Below are 17190 nucleotides of genomic sequence, written 5' to 3'. Positions count from 1 at the left end.
GTCTCTCTTCTCCAACATGCTTTCTGTCACCAAATTCTTCAGATTTGCCTGTGAAATTTCATTTAAGTCTGGCTCCTCCAATTCCTTTAGATTGTCATTACCTTGGTTTAAAGCCCTCATGCTGTCTTAGTGAGACTTTTACCACAGGCTCTTACTGACCTATTTCCCATTTCACCCCCCTCTAACATATATCTTCTAAACTGCAGATCTGATTTGACTCCTCTTCCGGTTAAAATCCTTCAGTGGTTCTCCACTTTGTACCTTAAATGCAAACTCTTGATATTGCCTGTGAATATTTCTAGTTTCATTTTCCTTCATTCCTATAACACTTTAACAGCATTCTGAACTACTTGCAGTTCCCAGAACTCTATTTGTTCTGTCACTTTCATCTAACTTTGCATAAACAGTAGTGATTATTTCCCCTCCATGGTCAAGATTTCCTTGTCCTTTTAGTAAATTCCTATGTAGTTGTAGGGAGAATTGGGTACTTATTGCCCACTGCTCTCATGGCGGCTCTTCTCAATTGCTACTGGAGCACTTGTTTAGGATATAGTTAAATATCTGCTGAATGAACAAATCATTAAGTGTCTGTTTACTTGTCTGTCTTTGATATGGTTTGGCTGTGTCCCCACCCAAATCTTATCTTGAATTTTGGGTCCCACAATCCCCATGTGTCATGGGAGGGACCTGGTGGGAGGTGATTTAATCATGGGGTGGTTACCCTCACACTGCTCATGCTGTTCTCATGATAGTGAGTGAGTTCTCACGAGATCTGATGGTTTTATAAAGGGCTTCCCCTTTCACTCAGCACTCATTCTCTCTCCTGCCACCCTGTGAAGAGGTGCCTTCTGCCATGATTGTAAGTTTCCTGAGGCCTCCCCAGCCATTCAGAACTGTGAGTGAATTAAACCTCTTTCCTTTAGAAACTACTCAGCCTCAGGCAGTTCTTTATAGCAGCATGAGAATGGACTAACACAGTCTTCCTTGCTTGGCTCTGCATTCCAGAAAGATAGGGATTTTCTGTATGGTCATATTTGCTTCTCCAGCCCCTAGCAGAGGGCCTGGTACATACTAAGAGGTCAGTATATGTTATCTGAAGAATGTTGAAGAACAGTGAGGAACTGAAGTTCAGAGATCTTCCAAGGGTTCCAAGACAAGGTGGGAAGGAAGAGAGCCTGAATTATAGTTCTGTGGTAGTAGGCCTTCAGTCTGTTGTCAGCCTAAAGCAGGTTGTATCTGTGTAATCCTGACTTGCTCCTGCATATTTCAGTGTATATGTAATGTTACGAGAGAAAAGAGATCTAGCTCCCATTCTGCAATTTCAGTCCAGTTGAGGCTTTTAACATAACTGGAAATTGGCTAAGGTAGCCCATAAGCTGAGATCCTCAAATAAGAAGTTTCTGCTTCAGAATTTAGAATTTAATTTACCTCAAGGCTAAACTGGCATTTCTTAGAATAGACGTTTATTAGATACCTCTTATGTGCTAGGCACTGGTCTAGGCTTGCAATACAAAGGCAAATAAACATAAGTCCTTTACTTAAGGAGCTATCACTATACGACGAAGGGAGGGAAGAAATATGCATAGACTTTTCCTATACAAATAAAAAGTAAAAGGAGGGCATATCAAGAAGAAAGGACAGTGGAAACAAAAGCACAGGGTACAAGGGTACCTGTGGTGTTTGCTGCTTAGTGGGTACATCATCCAGTGCCTCTAGAGTATTGTAGGAAGTATGGTAAAGACTAGTGAAAGATGGGCCTGAGATCTGGTGCAGTGGCTCATGCCTGTAATCCTAGCACTTTGGGAGGCTGAGGCGGGCGGATCACGAGGTCAAGAGATCGAGACCATCCTGGCTAACATGGTGAAACCCCATCTCTACTAAAAATACAAAAAAACTAGCCGGGCGTGGTGGCAGGCGCCTGTAGTCCCAGCTACTCGGGAGGCTGAGGCAGGAGAATGGCCTGAACCCAAGAGGTGGAGCTTGCAGTGGGCCGAGATAGCGCCACTGCACTCCAGCCTGGGCGACAGAGAGAGACTCTGTCACAAAAAAAAAAAAAGAAAGAAAGAAAGATGGGCCTGAAATTGGAGGTTGTATCCAATTTGTGGAGGAACTTGAATGCCAGGCTATGACATAATGCCTTCTTGTGATCCAGAGATTTGGTGTAACTTGATATAGTTTTCAAGGAAAGAAAGTTGCTGAGTGAAAAATAAAACACTTGCAAGGGCTGCAAAAGAGGCAATCAAAAAAGAAACTGTTTCATTTCAGTCAAGGCAAGGAAGTAAATTCAGTGTTGTAGAAAACAGTAGAATATTTTCTTGACAAGAGAACAATAATTCCAGAGAACAGAAGAAGAAGGAAAATGGGGCTTGGTAGGGGACACACAAGGAAGGAGGCAGGCTTCGTTGGGCAGACATGAAAAAAATGGGAAAAACAAGCTAATCCAAAGGTTTAAAATTGGCATAGTGAAGGGATAATTCAGGGAAGAGAAAGGCAAGAATGTGGGAGGCAGGCAGATTGGCCATGGACAGAATAAAAAACCCAGGGTTCCTGTTGGAAGTCTGGTAAAGTTATAGAATTCTGAATATTTCTTCCTTCCAGGTATTAGAAAAAAGCTGGAGGAATTAGCACTAGGCTTCTGCTAGCATAGGAAGCTGGGCTTTTTTTGTACATTTTCCCTAAGATCCCCTAATCTCATAGCCATAATGCAGACTCTTGCAAATACTCATTTTCTCTATTTCCTCTCAAGAATTCACTTGGTCTTGGAAAAGAGTCCCAGTTGCTTAAAGTATACTAAGATGCTGTGGCCTGTTTTAATGAACTGTTCTCCCCTTATGTAATTGACCCAACTAAACGATCACTTTAATATGACTAGAATTAGGCCAACTTAATGGGCTATTTGCGTTTGACTACTTGTATAGTGCTCTCAGGTAGTACATAATCTGCTGTTTAGGACTGGAAGTAATAGAAATTTGGGGAAATTTAGAAAGGTTGTTGAACTATCAACTCTAATACCATTGGTTATTTTTTTCTCTGCAACTGGGAAGATTTTCACTAGGGAAAACAAAAAAGGTGTAATTCCAACAGGAACTCTGAGTAGTTTTAATTAAATGCTAGTAACAATAGCAAATTTTGTTATAACAACCATAGAATCAGTGAATTTCTTCTTTAGAAGGACCCTCAAACATCATCTTGTTTCTCTCTATCCTGAGGCTTGAATCTACTCCATACCTTCCCCCTCTCCTGCCCCGGCCCAGTGAGCATTCAGTCATTTGGCATCCTCTTCCTATTCTGCTTAGAATTTCAGAGGCAGCCAGTTCCATCATGAAATGGCATTGGCTGATAGGAAAAAGGTTTTGGATTTTTTTCTTAATGGTAAGCTGATGTGTAACCCTCAAGATTTCACTCCTTGATTCTGGTTTGACCCTTTGAAGCTATACTGAGTAAATCTAATCCTTCTTCCACGGGCCTTCCCTTCATATATTTGAAGGAAATTCTCACATCTCTCCTGAAGTTTATCTTGTCCAGGCTAAATCTCTGTCCAGCTTTTTCAGTTGTACTTCAGATGGCATGTTTTCAAATCCCTTAAAAAATTTTTATCTCTCTCCTTATTAAATGCACTCCAGCTTCACTTTTAAAATGTATCATTAGGGGTGGTCTGGCCAGTTTAGAGAATAACAGTTTTAATGTTCTAGGACATTATAGTTTTTTAATGATGCTAGATTTAATTATTTCTTTGGAAGCTATATCATTCTACTGACTCATATGAAACCTATTCCCCCCCCCCTTTTTTTTTTTTCATATATTGCTAGCCAAAACTGAAAGAGGGGACATAAAAGGAGAAAAGTGAGAATTTGGGAGATTGAATATCCTACAATATTGACTAGTCTCCAACCAGGTCTTTATTTTTGGCCGAAATCAAGTCATACTATTTCTATATTTTATTTTATCTATAATGAAAGAAGATAAAACTATTTTACTTCACAAATATATGCCAGTTGCCTAAAATCGAGATGAGTAAATTCTAATTTGGAGTACACATTGGAATTACTGGGGAATATTTTTCTCAAAGATGTTATGACTGCCCCACCCCAGACTAAATAAGCATCAGCAAGGATGGTGTCAAAGCATGCATAGCTTGGGAAAATTTCCCAGGTATGATGTATGTCCATGGTTATAAATTGCTACTTTAGATTCACTCAAAAATAAATTTTTCTGTACTAACTTTGTGCTAGGCACTGTTGTAATCATACATGCTATCTCTAGCTATTTAAAAACAAGTACCTAAACAGAGGTAAACATATCACCAAGTAATTAAGTAGTCTATTTGCATGGTCACTTACCTTTAAATACCTGAGTGGCCCAGCGTCCTTGGAGCTCTGAAATGGGCATAATGGCTCCTAAGGGCTGAATCAAGCCTATGATTGCAAGAGTTGGCCTTTCCAGGTTAGGAGGGAAGACCTTTTTATACAGGGATATCTTGTTTTTGACCACTTTGACGGAATCTTCCAGAAACGGAAAGGCAAAGCTATAGCCTGTGGCAAAGATAACAGCATCAATGTCATCCTCCCTGGAGCCATCCTCAAATATGGCAGCTGTCTCCGTGAATTCCTTCACATTTCCTTTCACTTTCACCAAGCCAGAAATGATACGATTTGGCAGGTCATCATTTATGGTTGGATGCTGACTCAGAGCTCTGTGAGTGGTGACAAAGATCAAGTGGAGAAATGAGAGAAAGAGAAATCAGTACCATATAAGTAAAATTTTGCTTTGGTGGAGGTAAACAGTATGCCAATAATCTTCCCCTTGGTCTATGCATGAAGTTTGGAAAGGTCTAATTTGCACTAGGTTGGCACAGATCAAGATCAGATTTGAAGTTGGACCCTGGATGCACTGAAAGGGAGAGTGTTGGAGGAGTGAAGGAAGAGTGTTGTTTGAGGAGTGCATATATGATTTCTCAAGTAACAGTAATATTCTGTGTGTGATATGATAAGGCCACAGGTCAATAGTTTGTATCCTCATATCAAGAAGTCTGACAGAACTAAGCTGTCAACATTCTGTTCAGTCTCATTTCCAGTTTCAAAGGCTCAAGAGCTAGGTTTAGGCCACTGTTTTCCAAACTGTATAATAAATTACATGTATGTAGCAATGTACAGTTTATAAATTGCTTTTACATGCATTAACTTGACTCTCACAAAACTCTACGAAGGAAGCAGAATAGGTGTCATTATCCAGGTTTTATAAATGAGGAAATTGAGGCCTAGAAAAGTTATGTGACTTGTCCAATGATACACAGCCTAGGATTTTAGAATTTATCTCAAAGTTGTTTTCAATGAATTATCTTGGTATACTTTGGGCTTGTTATTGTTTCCTAGGGACAGTGTAGGATACAGATACTAGAAACACTGGGTTGGTGCAAAAGTAATTGCTTATTTTTTTGCCATTACTTTTAATAATAATAAGGCTGGTTTCTAGTATCATGGATCTTTCTAAAAGGCAGTCTTTTTTTTTTTTTTTTTTTTGAGACAGAATCTCACTCTTTTGCCCAAGCTGGAGTGCAGTGGCACGATCTTGGCTCACTGCAACCTCCACCTCCCAGGTTCAAGCGATTCTCCTGTCTCAGCCTCCCGAGTAGCTTGGACTACAGGCACCTGCGACCATGCCTGGCTAATTTTTGTATTTTTAGTAGAGACGGGGTTTCACCATGTTGGCCAAGCTGGTCTCGAACTCCTGACCTCGTGATCCTCCCACTTCGGCCTCCCAAAGTGCTGGGATTACACGCGTGAGCCACGGCACCTGGCCTAAAAAGCAGTCTTAATGCCTGAATACTATATTAACTCATCTTCAGACAGAGCTGTCCTGGCCTCAGGAATTTTATATGTTTAAATTACCACTACTGGTTTGTTGTATTTAGTTATGCTTTGACACTAGGTCGATTGTGTTCTGCATTCCAACCTCATGATTTCATCTTTTTCTCCAAACCTACTCCTTTTCACCAGCAATACCACCATCCATCCATATAGTTGCCCAACCCACAAAACCACGAGTTATATATCTGGTCACCAAGCCTTTTCCCTTTCTCCTCTTAACATCCCCAAAATAGTTTTATCTACTCGTTATCTCAGTTTTATCTACTCGTTATCTCAACCAGATGATACAATTGTCTTTAGGACCTCCTGTCCCATCCCACTCCCACGCCATTTTCAAAATGGTCTTTCTAAAATGTAGGTATTATTATGTTACTCACTTTCCTAAATCTTTGAATGGCTTTGGACTGTCTTCATTCCATATTTTTTATTTAGCAGACCAAAGGTTTTCTTTCGCTTTTTTTTTTTTGACAGTAACAAAATGTTTATTATAACATCCAGCCAAGAATACAAACACAAAATACCTCTTAATTTAAGGAGAATAAGAAAACATCACGCGATTCTTAGAGTACTACTACAAATACAACCTTCACCTACAGTAAAAATTAAGCTAATTTCAATCATTTTGGTCATCATCCCAGTCTTTCTTCCCACTTGGAGGCTTAGGCCCACCATCTGGTTTTGCCATGATGACCTGATCCACTCTAAGTACAGTGACTGCAGCATTAGTAGCGAGTTCTTATTCTTGTGCTTTGGCCATTATCCCTGCACTCCCATCCTGGGAACATACCTGTGTTTAGGCTTCAGGCCAAACATTTCATGGTCAAACCTTTGGTTTATCTTTTTTTCCAAATATTTGTTTGCTAATGATTGGCCACAGATCTTCCACATAAAATGCGTAAGTCGAGAAGAGAACAACACATCAAAAGGATATCCGTAGTCCCCTACACGATTCAGGATCCAAGCCCCTCTCCTGGTGCTGAGGAAAACCTGGGGCATGGAAGAAATTGTTTGCTTTTGTCACTCAGATTCGTAAACCTTCAAAAGCACCCCCATTTTCTTCGAGAATCATTTCAGGCTGGGCGCGGTGGCTCACGCCTGTAATCCCAGCACTTTGGGAGGCTGAGGCGGGTGGATCACGAGGTCAGGAGATTGAGACCATACTGGCTAACACAGTGAAACCCCGTCTCTACTAAAAATACAAAAAATTAGCCGGGCGTGGTTGCAGGTGCCTGTAGTCCCAGCTACTCGGGAGGCTGAGGCAGGGGAATGGCGTCAACCTGGGAGGCGGAGCTTGCAGTGAGCCTCTGCACTCCAGCCTGGGCGACAGAGACTCTGTTTAAAAAAAAAAAACAAAAGATTTCAAACTCATTAGTCTGGCTTTTTAGCCCCTGCACAATCTTTGTGGGTTTTCATGTTTGTTTCCTGCCATTTTCCTTCCCAAACACTAAACTTACAATTAAATTGGTGTATCTACTGTCCAAGAATATGTCCTGCTCTAATACACCATTGTATTTCTGTTTAGTGCCATTATGCCTGCCGGAAATGCCTTCTTTCCTCTTAACTCTCCGAAGCCTGTTCATTTTTAAGACCCAGATCAAGATTGCCTCCTCCATGAAGAAACCACTGACTATTCAGGCTGACAATTTTCTCTCCATCCTCTGAATTTCTCTAGCACTTATCACCTGTAGAACTCATTAAAAATCATGTACTGGTAAAGTTGAAAGCAGCTGGAGACCATTTAATCTAAAACCCTCATTCTTTTGCCATTGACATTGCTTGCATTATTTCAAAAACCCCTGCTATTTATCATTTTTATTGATAAAATTTCTGTCTCTTCAAATGTGTTTTCTCAAGGGTAGGAGATAAAGCCTACACATCCACAGCAGATTATCATCACTTCCATTTATTGGGATTTGTGACCTTTAAGTTATTGTGCTAGGTCCTTCATCTATATTACAACAACCTCTTGAGGAAAGTATTATTACACCCATGTTATAGATGATGGGCATGGAAAGCATGAATAACTTGCCTGAGATCACAGAGCTAGTAAGTGGCAGAGCTGAATTTCCAACCCAGGTCTGACTAACTCCAAAGCCTGTGCTTAAGAAATGTTTGATTGATTATTTAATGGAGAAAAATAAGATTGCTAGTAGAACAACAGGAAGCTAGTCAGTCTTTCTGTGTCCTCCGCTGGCTAAAGTTCATGTTCAGAACTGACAAAGATTTGATATGCAGTTACCTGGCAAAAGAATCACTTTTCCTACATTATGAAACTCTCTGGAGATGGCTTCCAGATTGTAAGTTATATAAGCACATTGCTTCATAGTCTTTTTGTCTAAGATGACCTGTCTACAGAGGGATAATTGTTTACTTCACAAATCTTATCTCACCTAAAGTGACTGTAAGCACTGTGATAATTATGTACTTCCACAGTCACAGTTGAAAGAGCATATATGGTCTTAGAAACTGAACAATTTTGTGTGCCAGCTATATAACTTCTGATAAGTAATGAAAATGCCCAGAGCCCTAATTAAAAGGTTTCCTATTTATGAAATAGTAATAATAATAATACATATATCACAAGGCTGTTGTGATAATTAAGTAGTGTTTTTGTAAAAGGTGTGGTATATCATAAACACTTGATAAGTGCTTAATGGCTGTCATATTTCTTATTGCAGTTTTCCATCTATACCTTGTTTTAAGCAAATAACATTTACCAATCAGATTTATAAGGAACATTATTTAATCAATGTAATCTTATATGAAATTAATATTGAAAGAAAGGAATGTTTTCTCTTTACAAAAGCATCCACAAGAATTATATGAAAAACTTCCATGATATACTGAAATATATAGGTCCATTTAAAGTTTTTGATTTATAAACAAATCATCATGAATACAATTTACAAGTAAAGCAAAAAGTTAGAACTCAGCCATTGAGTTTCTTCAGCTTGCATTAGTGGTGTGACAGTATTGCCTCTGCTATGCAGACTTAGTTTTCCTTTGCATTTTCCCAGGCTTTCTCACAGACACAGCCACCTTATTTGTACCCACACAGAAATGCTTTGTTATGTGGCAACCTGCAATTCCCCAGGGCAGGTAAGGCCAAGCTCCCTTAGAACTGCCCATTTGACAAGCCAATGATACTAAAGATGGCTCTCGCCATGGGTCCCCACTCCACATTTTGCACATTCTTCTACCATAACACCCACATACGTTTTAACTCTTGTTTATATAATTACTTTAATTATTTTTAATCCTTGTTTATATGATTTTTCCTGATAAATGTCTGTTGAATTAATTTATGAAGTATCATATGAAATAATTTTTGTGGTTATAGATGAGGATAGTAATGAGAAGAAGTGTTTTTCAAACAAAGTTGCTGAGTAAGTCATTTAACAGAATTGTAGCACTAAGCTTCTAATTAAAATAAAACAATTTAAAACATCTTTGTAGAGAAGCACGGCTTAATTAAAGTTACTAAAGAACAACCAAGACATTTACCTATTGCCAATAGAGTTTGATTCAATACAGACATTAATAACAAAATACAATATTGGTATGTCTTTTTCCAGGAATTTATAGTGAAGACACTTGCTTCTCAGTTCAAAGTCTGCTATAAAAAACCAAAACAAACAAAACAAAAAGCCAAGGAGATATAATTGCTTTAGAATGAATGTTATTCTGAGTTACCTAACTGTATGCAAAGGCTGGGGCAAGCTGCTTGCATGTGCTACAGTTTGGACGCTATACCGACACCCACATTGTCTTTGGGAAGATAAAATTGCTACTTTTTTCCATTTGGGGAGTGTAAAGGAAAATTCATGCACCATCCTATGAGTGAAAAGTTTCCAATGGTCACGCGTGCTTTCCTTTATGTAAGAACATAGCACTCGCCGGGCGCGGTGGCTCACGCTTGTAATCCCAGCACTTTGGGAGGCCGAGGCGGGTGGATCACGAGGTCAGGAGATCGAGACCACGGTGAAACCCCATCTCTACTAAAAAAATAAATACAAAAAATTAGCCGGGCGTGGTGGCGGGCGCCTGTAGTCCCAGCTACTCGGAGAGGCTGAGGCAGGAGAATGGCGTGAATCCGGGAGGCAGAGCTTGCAGTGAGCCGAGATTGCGCCACCGCACTCCAGCCTGGGTGACAGAGAGAGACTGCATCTCAAAAAAAAAAAAAAAAGAACATAGCACTTCTGCTGGCCAATTGAAGATCCTCGGTGTGAGGTTCCTTGGTGTGAGGCTAGCTGCACAATGGACCTCTAACTGGTAGCCTTAACTCCTCTATTAGCACCAATCACAATGTTGCCAACTGAGGTAATGAAACCAAGCCCTACATTTGCCACTGGCACTGAGGGGCTATGTGCAGGTATCCCTATTCTCTGTTGGGTCCACCTGCAGCTTCCTTGGAGAAACTGAAGCTAGAGTTAAGCAAAGTAAATAATTGAGTGATTCAAACCTGCTTGGCTGTTTGGCTAATCTCTACAGCCAGATCCCCTCCAGAATTCCCAATGCCAATTATAATGACTCTCTTTCCAGTGAATCCCTCTGGGTGCTTATAGTCTCGACTGTGGAAGTACTGCCCTTTGAACTTCTCAATTCCTGCAAGAGAAGGGAAAATAATTATTGGGTAATGGTTTACATAATAGATATCATTTGTCAAGTCATTTGGTCTTTTTGCAGACTTAAGTTTAAGCATATATTCTCCAAGTGTCCTCTTTACTCAGCTACTTTCTTGCCTTTCTCAGTATTTTTGCCTATTTTCTTTTCCCATAGCCTCAGAGTAGTACCTTGTCATATGTACTTTGCTTAACTCAGGATGTGTTTGTATTTTGGATTTAGAGATATAAATACAAACTGCCTCAGAAAACCTCCATTCTCTTTTGTCTTTTCATCCCCTTAAATACCTACTCCCATTTCACTTACAGCACATATATTCTTATATACTTTAGAGTATACAGAGTGCTTTTTTTTTTAATGAAAATCCAGGCCAAAGACTGAAATTCTTCAAGCTTTCATTCCTTCCTTAGAAAATCAATATTTCTGTTTATTGCTGAAAAATTCCTCATTCAACCTAATGCTCCTCAAGAACTCCACATTCTTCCTTTTGATACTCCAGTCATTTGATACAATGACTAAAGTCATTGTAAAACTAAATAGACCTCAAATTTTGCTCTAATCTCCAAAATTACAAAAATGGCAGTAATACAAGTTACCCCAACATCTTTCTGGGGAACAACAATAATTAGGATAAGTCTTACTTCATTCCAAAGTAGGAATTACTCAGACCACAATCCTCCCATTCCTCAGGGGTCAGGTCAGAGGCATGGGTCAAAGGTCTTCCTTCCTGGTAAGCTGCTCACCAGGGAAGCTTTCCAGAGGTAGATGAGCATTGGTGTGATGGCCAGTGCAAACCATGACTCCATCAAAGACATTCATCTCCTTTTTCCCTTCAGATTCAGTGACCACTTCCCATTGGCCTGAAGTTGAAAAATCAGGCTGCTTCTTCACACTGCACACAGTGGTCTGAAAAGAAAAGTGATAACCACAGGGGACATCACTGACATGACTCTCCTTGCATAGTGTTACACAAAGGGCTGATATCACAGGCATTATCACATAATAGGACCCATGCAGGGATATTTGATTTTCATACTCCATAAATAAGAACTGTTTTGGGCTGTGGTCAGAATGAGAAAAATTCGACAAGACAGAAAAAAATAACATAGTGTTGGCAGGCTAATGTACCCTCCTCTTCTAGAAAAGTGCAAGTCACTAGGTCTCTTGGTCCAGGTCCTAAGGCACTGTAACACCCGAGTAAAGCCTGGGCTTCTCCTGCGCTTTTATGACACTCCATGCACTAAATGCCTATTCTTCTTCTGACCCCTATATGGCCTGAGACCTTCTGATGTCTTCTTACCCTAGGTTCTCTTCTCCTGGCTACCTTTAAATAAGTGACTGAGCTATAGGGCTCCTTTTCCTGGTAGGGTAGAAAAACACCTCAGTGGCTCTCATTTTATATAAGTGAATCTCCCTTTGGCTCCCATAAATACCCATTTTACAAGGAACTATAAAGAAAGAGGCTGTGAAACAGGATAGTGTTATGATTTTTAGCTTTATAAAAAATAATAAATATGGGTTACCCTACTTAGGTTAAGGAAACACTATGTGCTTCTAAGGGCCCATGACCATAATGTCTTCATGGACTAATAGAGACATCACCCCTGGCTGGGTGCAGTGGCTCACGCATGTAATCCCAGCACTTTGGGAGGCTGAACCAGGTGGATCACCTGAGGTCAGGAGTTCAAAACTCACCTGGCCAACATGGCGAAACCCCGTCTCTACTACAAATACAAAAATTAGTGGGTGTGGTGGCACATGCTTGTAATCCCAGCTACTCGGGAGGCTGAGGCGGGAGAATTGCTTGAACTTGGGAGGTGGAAGTTGCAGTGAGCCGAGATCGTGTCACTGTACTCCAGCCTGGGCAACAGAGCAAGACTCTTGTCTGAAAAAAAAAAAGAGAGAGAGAGAGACAAACCACCCCTGCATGTGCTGGCCATCCAGCACTATTTATAGTTCCTCTATCATGTTATTTTATACAGGCTGGTGCCTCTGCCTAGATCACCCTTTATTCCTTATTTGGTAGACTCCTACTCACCCTTCAAGACTCAGCTTTAAGAAAACTTTATCTTCTTTAAGAAAACTTCCCTGGAACCTGATACTTCATGTCCTGATGGGTTCAACATCTCTCCTCCGAGCTGCAACGTATAAATCTCTAGCATTTGTCCCCATGTAACTCTTTATTTTTATTAATTATATTTATAATAAAATTTTTCTTCATTTTTTATCCCCTTAACTAGACTATAAAGTTACTGATTTTTCTTTTTTGTCTTTGCATATTCAATGCTTAGTATGGTAGCAAACTTGTTCAATAAGTATTGTTTAAATAAATGAAAGCAGCACCACTGGAATGTAAATGACTTACTTTAGAAGTTCATTAGATGTTTTCATTTTCTTATTGTCATTAAGCAGAAAAAGGCATGACTTGGCAGGATGATCAGAAGGCAGAAGGTTTGGGCTTTTTGCCAGCTGTCAGAAATATCTGACCATAAAATTCTTTTATGGTCATGATCAGAAATTATAGAAAAGTCCTAGAATACTTTAGAGCAGGAAGGAACCACAGAAGTGATCTCGTACAATCATCTTGTTTTACAAACAAGAAAATTTTTAAAAATTGAAATTGAGGAAATTGTTGTCTAACATCTAAGTTAGTGGTAGGGCAAGCACCAGAATTCAGGTTTTTATTCTGCAATTCCATGTTCTCCCCTCTACACCAGAGTCAACTACCCAACAACTATACTTTACTGGGTTTTTATGATGTTCATGTAAACAAATGTATTGGAAAGTACTTCAGAAAGTACAAAAGGGCTAAGCAGTAATGGGCAAGTTGTGGAACCAGAGAGTTTTAGAGTTCCCATACCTATCAGTTCCCTTCTGTAATGGGGAAAATATTTCCCTTCATCTGTTTATTGCAATCAAATAATGTGAAATGAAGGTAATGAAAACACTCTGCCAGGTGGCTTCCTGTATCTGCATCCAAAATATATGAAAGAGAGACCGTCCCTTGAATATTTTTGAGGAGCAAGGAGGAGAAAGAATGGAGTTTTTGCCTGGGTAGGACAGATACATGTGCAAATCAAGCCAATCTTTAGAAGTAAACATTGGTAACTGAAACCACGTTATTCATTTACTTGGCAAACAACATCAAACACAAAGATACCCACACAATTTTTCTACCTTAAATCGAATATACTTTAGAAGGTCAAATTCTTTGGCATACATCCTGAAATACTCCAGGACCTGGGCATTATGCATGAAGTTGGGATAATGATCTGGGATCGGGTAGTCACTGAAGCACATCATCTCTTTAGAAGTATTGATGATCACTGATTTGTAAATACTGGCCCTTCCTTCTTCAGGATTTTCCTGCAATAAATAGAAAGTATTCATAGCAACTTGAGAATCATCTTCATGTTTTATAAATAGCCAATAAACATCTGAAAAAGTTTTCTGAAAGAAGTGTCAATTAAATCACACACACACACACACACACACACACACACACACACCTTCCAGTATTTGTGCCCTTATGTAGTCCCTTCCCCTTGGATCTCAGTTATCTTTATGACTTGCTTTTGACCAACAGCATACAGTTGAAATGACACTGAATGGCTTCCAAGACCAAGTCATAAGTAGCCTTGCAGATTCTGCCTGGGTCTCAGAAAGCTCCCTCTGGTAGAAGCTAGCAGCCATATGAGAAATCCAACTACTATGAGACCACCATAGCATGAGGAAGTCCAGCCTCACCACATGAAGAGAATGTCTGGGACAGAAAATATATGGCCAGTCCCCAGAAATTCTACCTATTCTATTGTATCCCAGCTGAAGTTCTAAACATGTGAAAAGAAAGTTACTAACACTGAGTAATAAATAGTGTTTTAAATGAGTAACAGTGAGGCAAAATGGGAAGATACACAGGAAAGAGTGTAACAGTTTCCATATACCAGAAAGAGTATAACATCTCCGGTGTTTTCTGGAGAGCAGTGTTAAAATATATATGAAAGTCCTTGCAATTTACCTAGCCTTTTAAAAAAATATTCAGCATCACTTAGGAAGATTTATGTTAAAGGATGTTAATACCAGCATTATTCATAATACAAAAATGAGACAAGCTAAGTGCCCAACAAAACAACTGAAATTTAAGAACCACTGCTCTAGATCCTTACTACCAAAGTGTGGTCTGTAGACTAGCAGCTGGGGCTTCACTTGAGAGACTGTGTTATAAATGCAGACTCTCAGGCCCCACCTCAGACCTACTGAATCAGAACCTGCATCTTAGCAAAATCTTCACGTGATTCAGATGCTCATGCAAACTGAGATGCACTGCATTAGATGACATTAATCCCCAGTTCAGTGTTCTTTCCCCTACAACAAACTTCTTTGCATCCTCAAAAACTTCCTATTGAGGCCGGGCGTGGTGGCTCATGCCTGTAATCCCAGCACTTTGGGAGGCTGAGGTGGGTAGATCATCTGAGGTTGGGAGTTCGAGACCAGCCTGACCAACATGGAGAAACCCTGTCTCTACTAAAAATACAAAATTAGCCGGGTGTGGTGGCACATGCCTGTAATCCCAGCTACTTGGGGGGTTGAGGCAGGAGAATCGCTTGAACCCAGGAGGCAGAGGTTGCGGTGACCAAGATTGCGTCATTGCACTCCAGCCTGGGCAACAAGAGCAAAACTCCATCTCAAGAAAAAAAGAAAAAGAAAAAAAAAACCTTCCTATTAACTACCTTATAGCATTGTTGTGGTGATCACATAAAGTAAAGCAATGATGCAATCTACCTAGCCTGTCACAGAGATTTCACAAATGAGGAGTTTTCAGATTTTTAGATTTTCAAAAATTGTTTTGACTATGGAAAATCATCTTAATCAATTTGGATCTCCTCCTCCCCTTTTATTCTAGAAATGAACAGATATTGAGATATTGAGTATTATGAAACATTAAATAGCCACAAAGGAGAGTGTTTGTTGGCTTTGTCCACCTTTAGGATTGTTTTTCTCCCATTTTTATTGCTTAATTATTCAATCTAGGAATCCTAAATTGATCATTCCCATTTCTCTGACCTATAATCCAACATCTCATTTCTTTAACTGCTAATAATATTTTCATAAGTCTCCTTTGAAGTCTCTTCTTCTAATCTATCCTATCTGTTTCAACCGAAGTGTTCTCTCTAAGGTGTGGCTGGACTATATCTCCGCCCTAATTAAAATTTTAGATGTTGCCCCATTTCCTGTAGAATAAAGTTCCTATTTCTCAGCTTAGGATTCAAAGACCTCCATAATGTTTTGTAGTGTATTCCTTATCTCCCCAACTAGATTGTAAGCCCCTTGAATTGTACTAATGGTTTTCCCCACAGCATCCATAATGATAAATAGCACTCAATAAATGTTTAATGGATGCATATCAAATTGTATTGAGAAAGGGATATACAGAATAAGACGTAAGTTTCACAGAATGCATAACAAAACTAATAAAATACATTAACATTTATCTCAAAAAGAGTTCAATAAGATATATGTATCTCCCAAAATTTTGTCCTAAGAAAAATTGCAAAATAATATAAAGTCAAATGCATAAAGATACATTTTTGTATAACTTAAATAGCAATTAATTAGTAACAATGTTAAATGTTCCCAAAATAGATGAATGGTTTAGTAAATTATAGTATCTCAACATGCAGAATTTTTTTTTTGAGACGGAGTCTCGCTCTGTCGCCAGTCTGGCGTGCAGTAGCATGATCTCAGCTCCCTGCAACCTCTGCCTCCTGGGTTCAAGCAATTTTCCTGCCTCAGCCTGAGTAGCTGGGCCTACAGGCACGCGCCACTATGCCTGGCTAATTTTTTGTGTGTTTTTAGTAGAGACGGGGTTTCACCATGTTAGCCAGGCTGGACTCAATCTCCTGACCTCATGATCTGCCTGCCTCAGCCTCCCAAAGTGCTGGGATTACAGGCGTGAGCCACTGCACCCAGCCTCAACATGCAGAATTTATCTTCCACACCAACCTATGGGTATCCTGATAAATACAAAGTAGATCCCGCCACTCCACTGCTTAATAGTTTCTCTTGATTCCATATGGAAAACAAAATTCCTTATTTTGAAATTTAGCATATTTCACAATCTAGCCCGGTTTATCTTTTAATCTTCATCCAGTGTTGTCCTTATTTAATCTCAAATTTCTAAGTCATCAAATTGTTCCTGAAACACTCTAGGCTCTTGCACAATTTTAAACCTTTGTAAATATTACTATTTCTTCATCTGGAAAATTTCCTGTCCTTCAAGAGTTACATCAAATGTCATTTCCTTCAACAAGACTTTTCTAATTTCTCCAGAGAATTAGATTCCCCTATTCATCCTCCAAGCTCCCAAAACTCTCTGTTCATATTTCTATAAAGATAACTTAAACACACTATATTATCAGGCATTTGTTTCCATGACTGTGAGAAACCCGAGAGTAGTGATACCCTTCTTTAAATCTCTATTATCAGGACCTGGTGTGTATTGGATGTGCGATAAATGCTTTGAAATGAATTAGTTAATGAATTATGGAAAGTGAATTTGGAGACACCAAAAACTATGATTTTGAAGTCTGTGCAGGAACATTAAAAATGGCGTATGATATAACTTGAAGTAAAAAGGGAACTGTAAAACTAAATTTACATTCTAATCACCAAATATGTAATATTATGTCTACCTACGGGT

General features: G+C 39.4%; 1 protein-coding gene across 2 annotated transcripts in view; it reads right to left on the bottom strand.

Annotated features, from left to right (window-relative positions):
• Positions 1-17190, bottom strand: part of FMO5 (flavin containing dimethylaniline monoxygenase 5) — a 344784-nt gene that overhangs the window by 8855 nt on the left and 318739 nt on the right. For both annotated transcript variants that reach the window (XM_058439389.1, XM_032151623.2), the window contains 5 exons: positions 13668-13856; positions 11234-11396; positions 10330-10472; positions 6655-6854; positions 4341-4693 (listed from right to left, as the gene is read on the bottom strand). In XM_058439389.1, coding sequence (XP_058295372.1) covers positions 4341-4693; positions 6655-6854; positions 10330-10472; positions 11234-11396; positions 13668-13856 — 1048 coding nt within the window. The remainder of the gene's footprint in view (positions 1-4340; positions 4694-6654; positions 6855-10329; positions 10473-11233; positions 11397-13667; positions 13857-17190) is intronic.

Source organism: Hylobates moloch, unplaced genomic scaffold, assembly GCF_009828535.3.
Source record: "Hylobates moloch isolate HMO894 unplaced genomic scaffold, HMol_V3 SCAFFOLD_5, whole genome shotgun sequence".
Classification (NCBI taxonomy): Eukaryota; Metazoa; Chordata; class Mammalia; order Primates; family Hylobatidae; genus Hylobates; species Hylobates moloch.
Note: the sequence above shows the minus strand (reverse complement) of the source record. Positions and strands in the feature narration are given on the sequence as shown.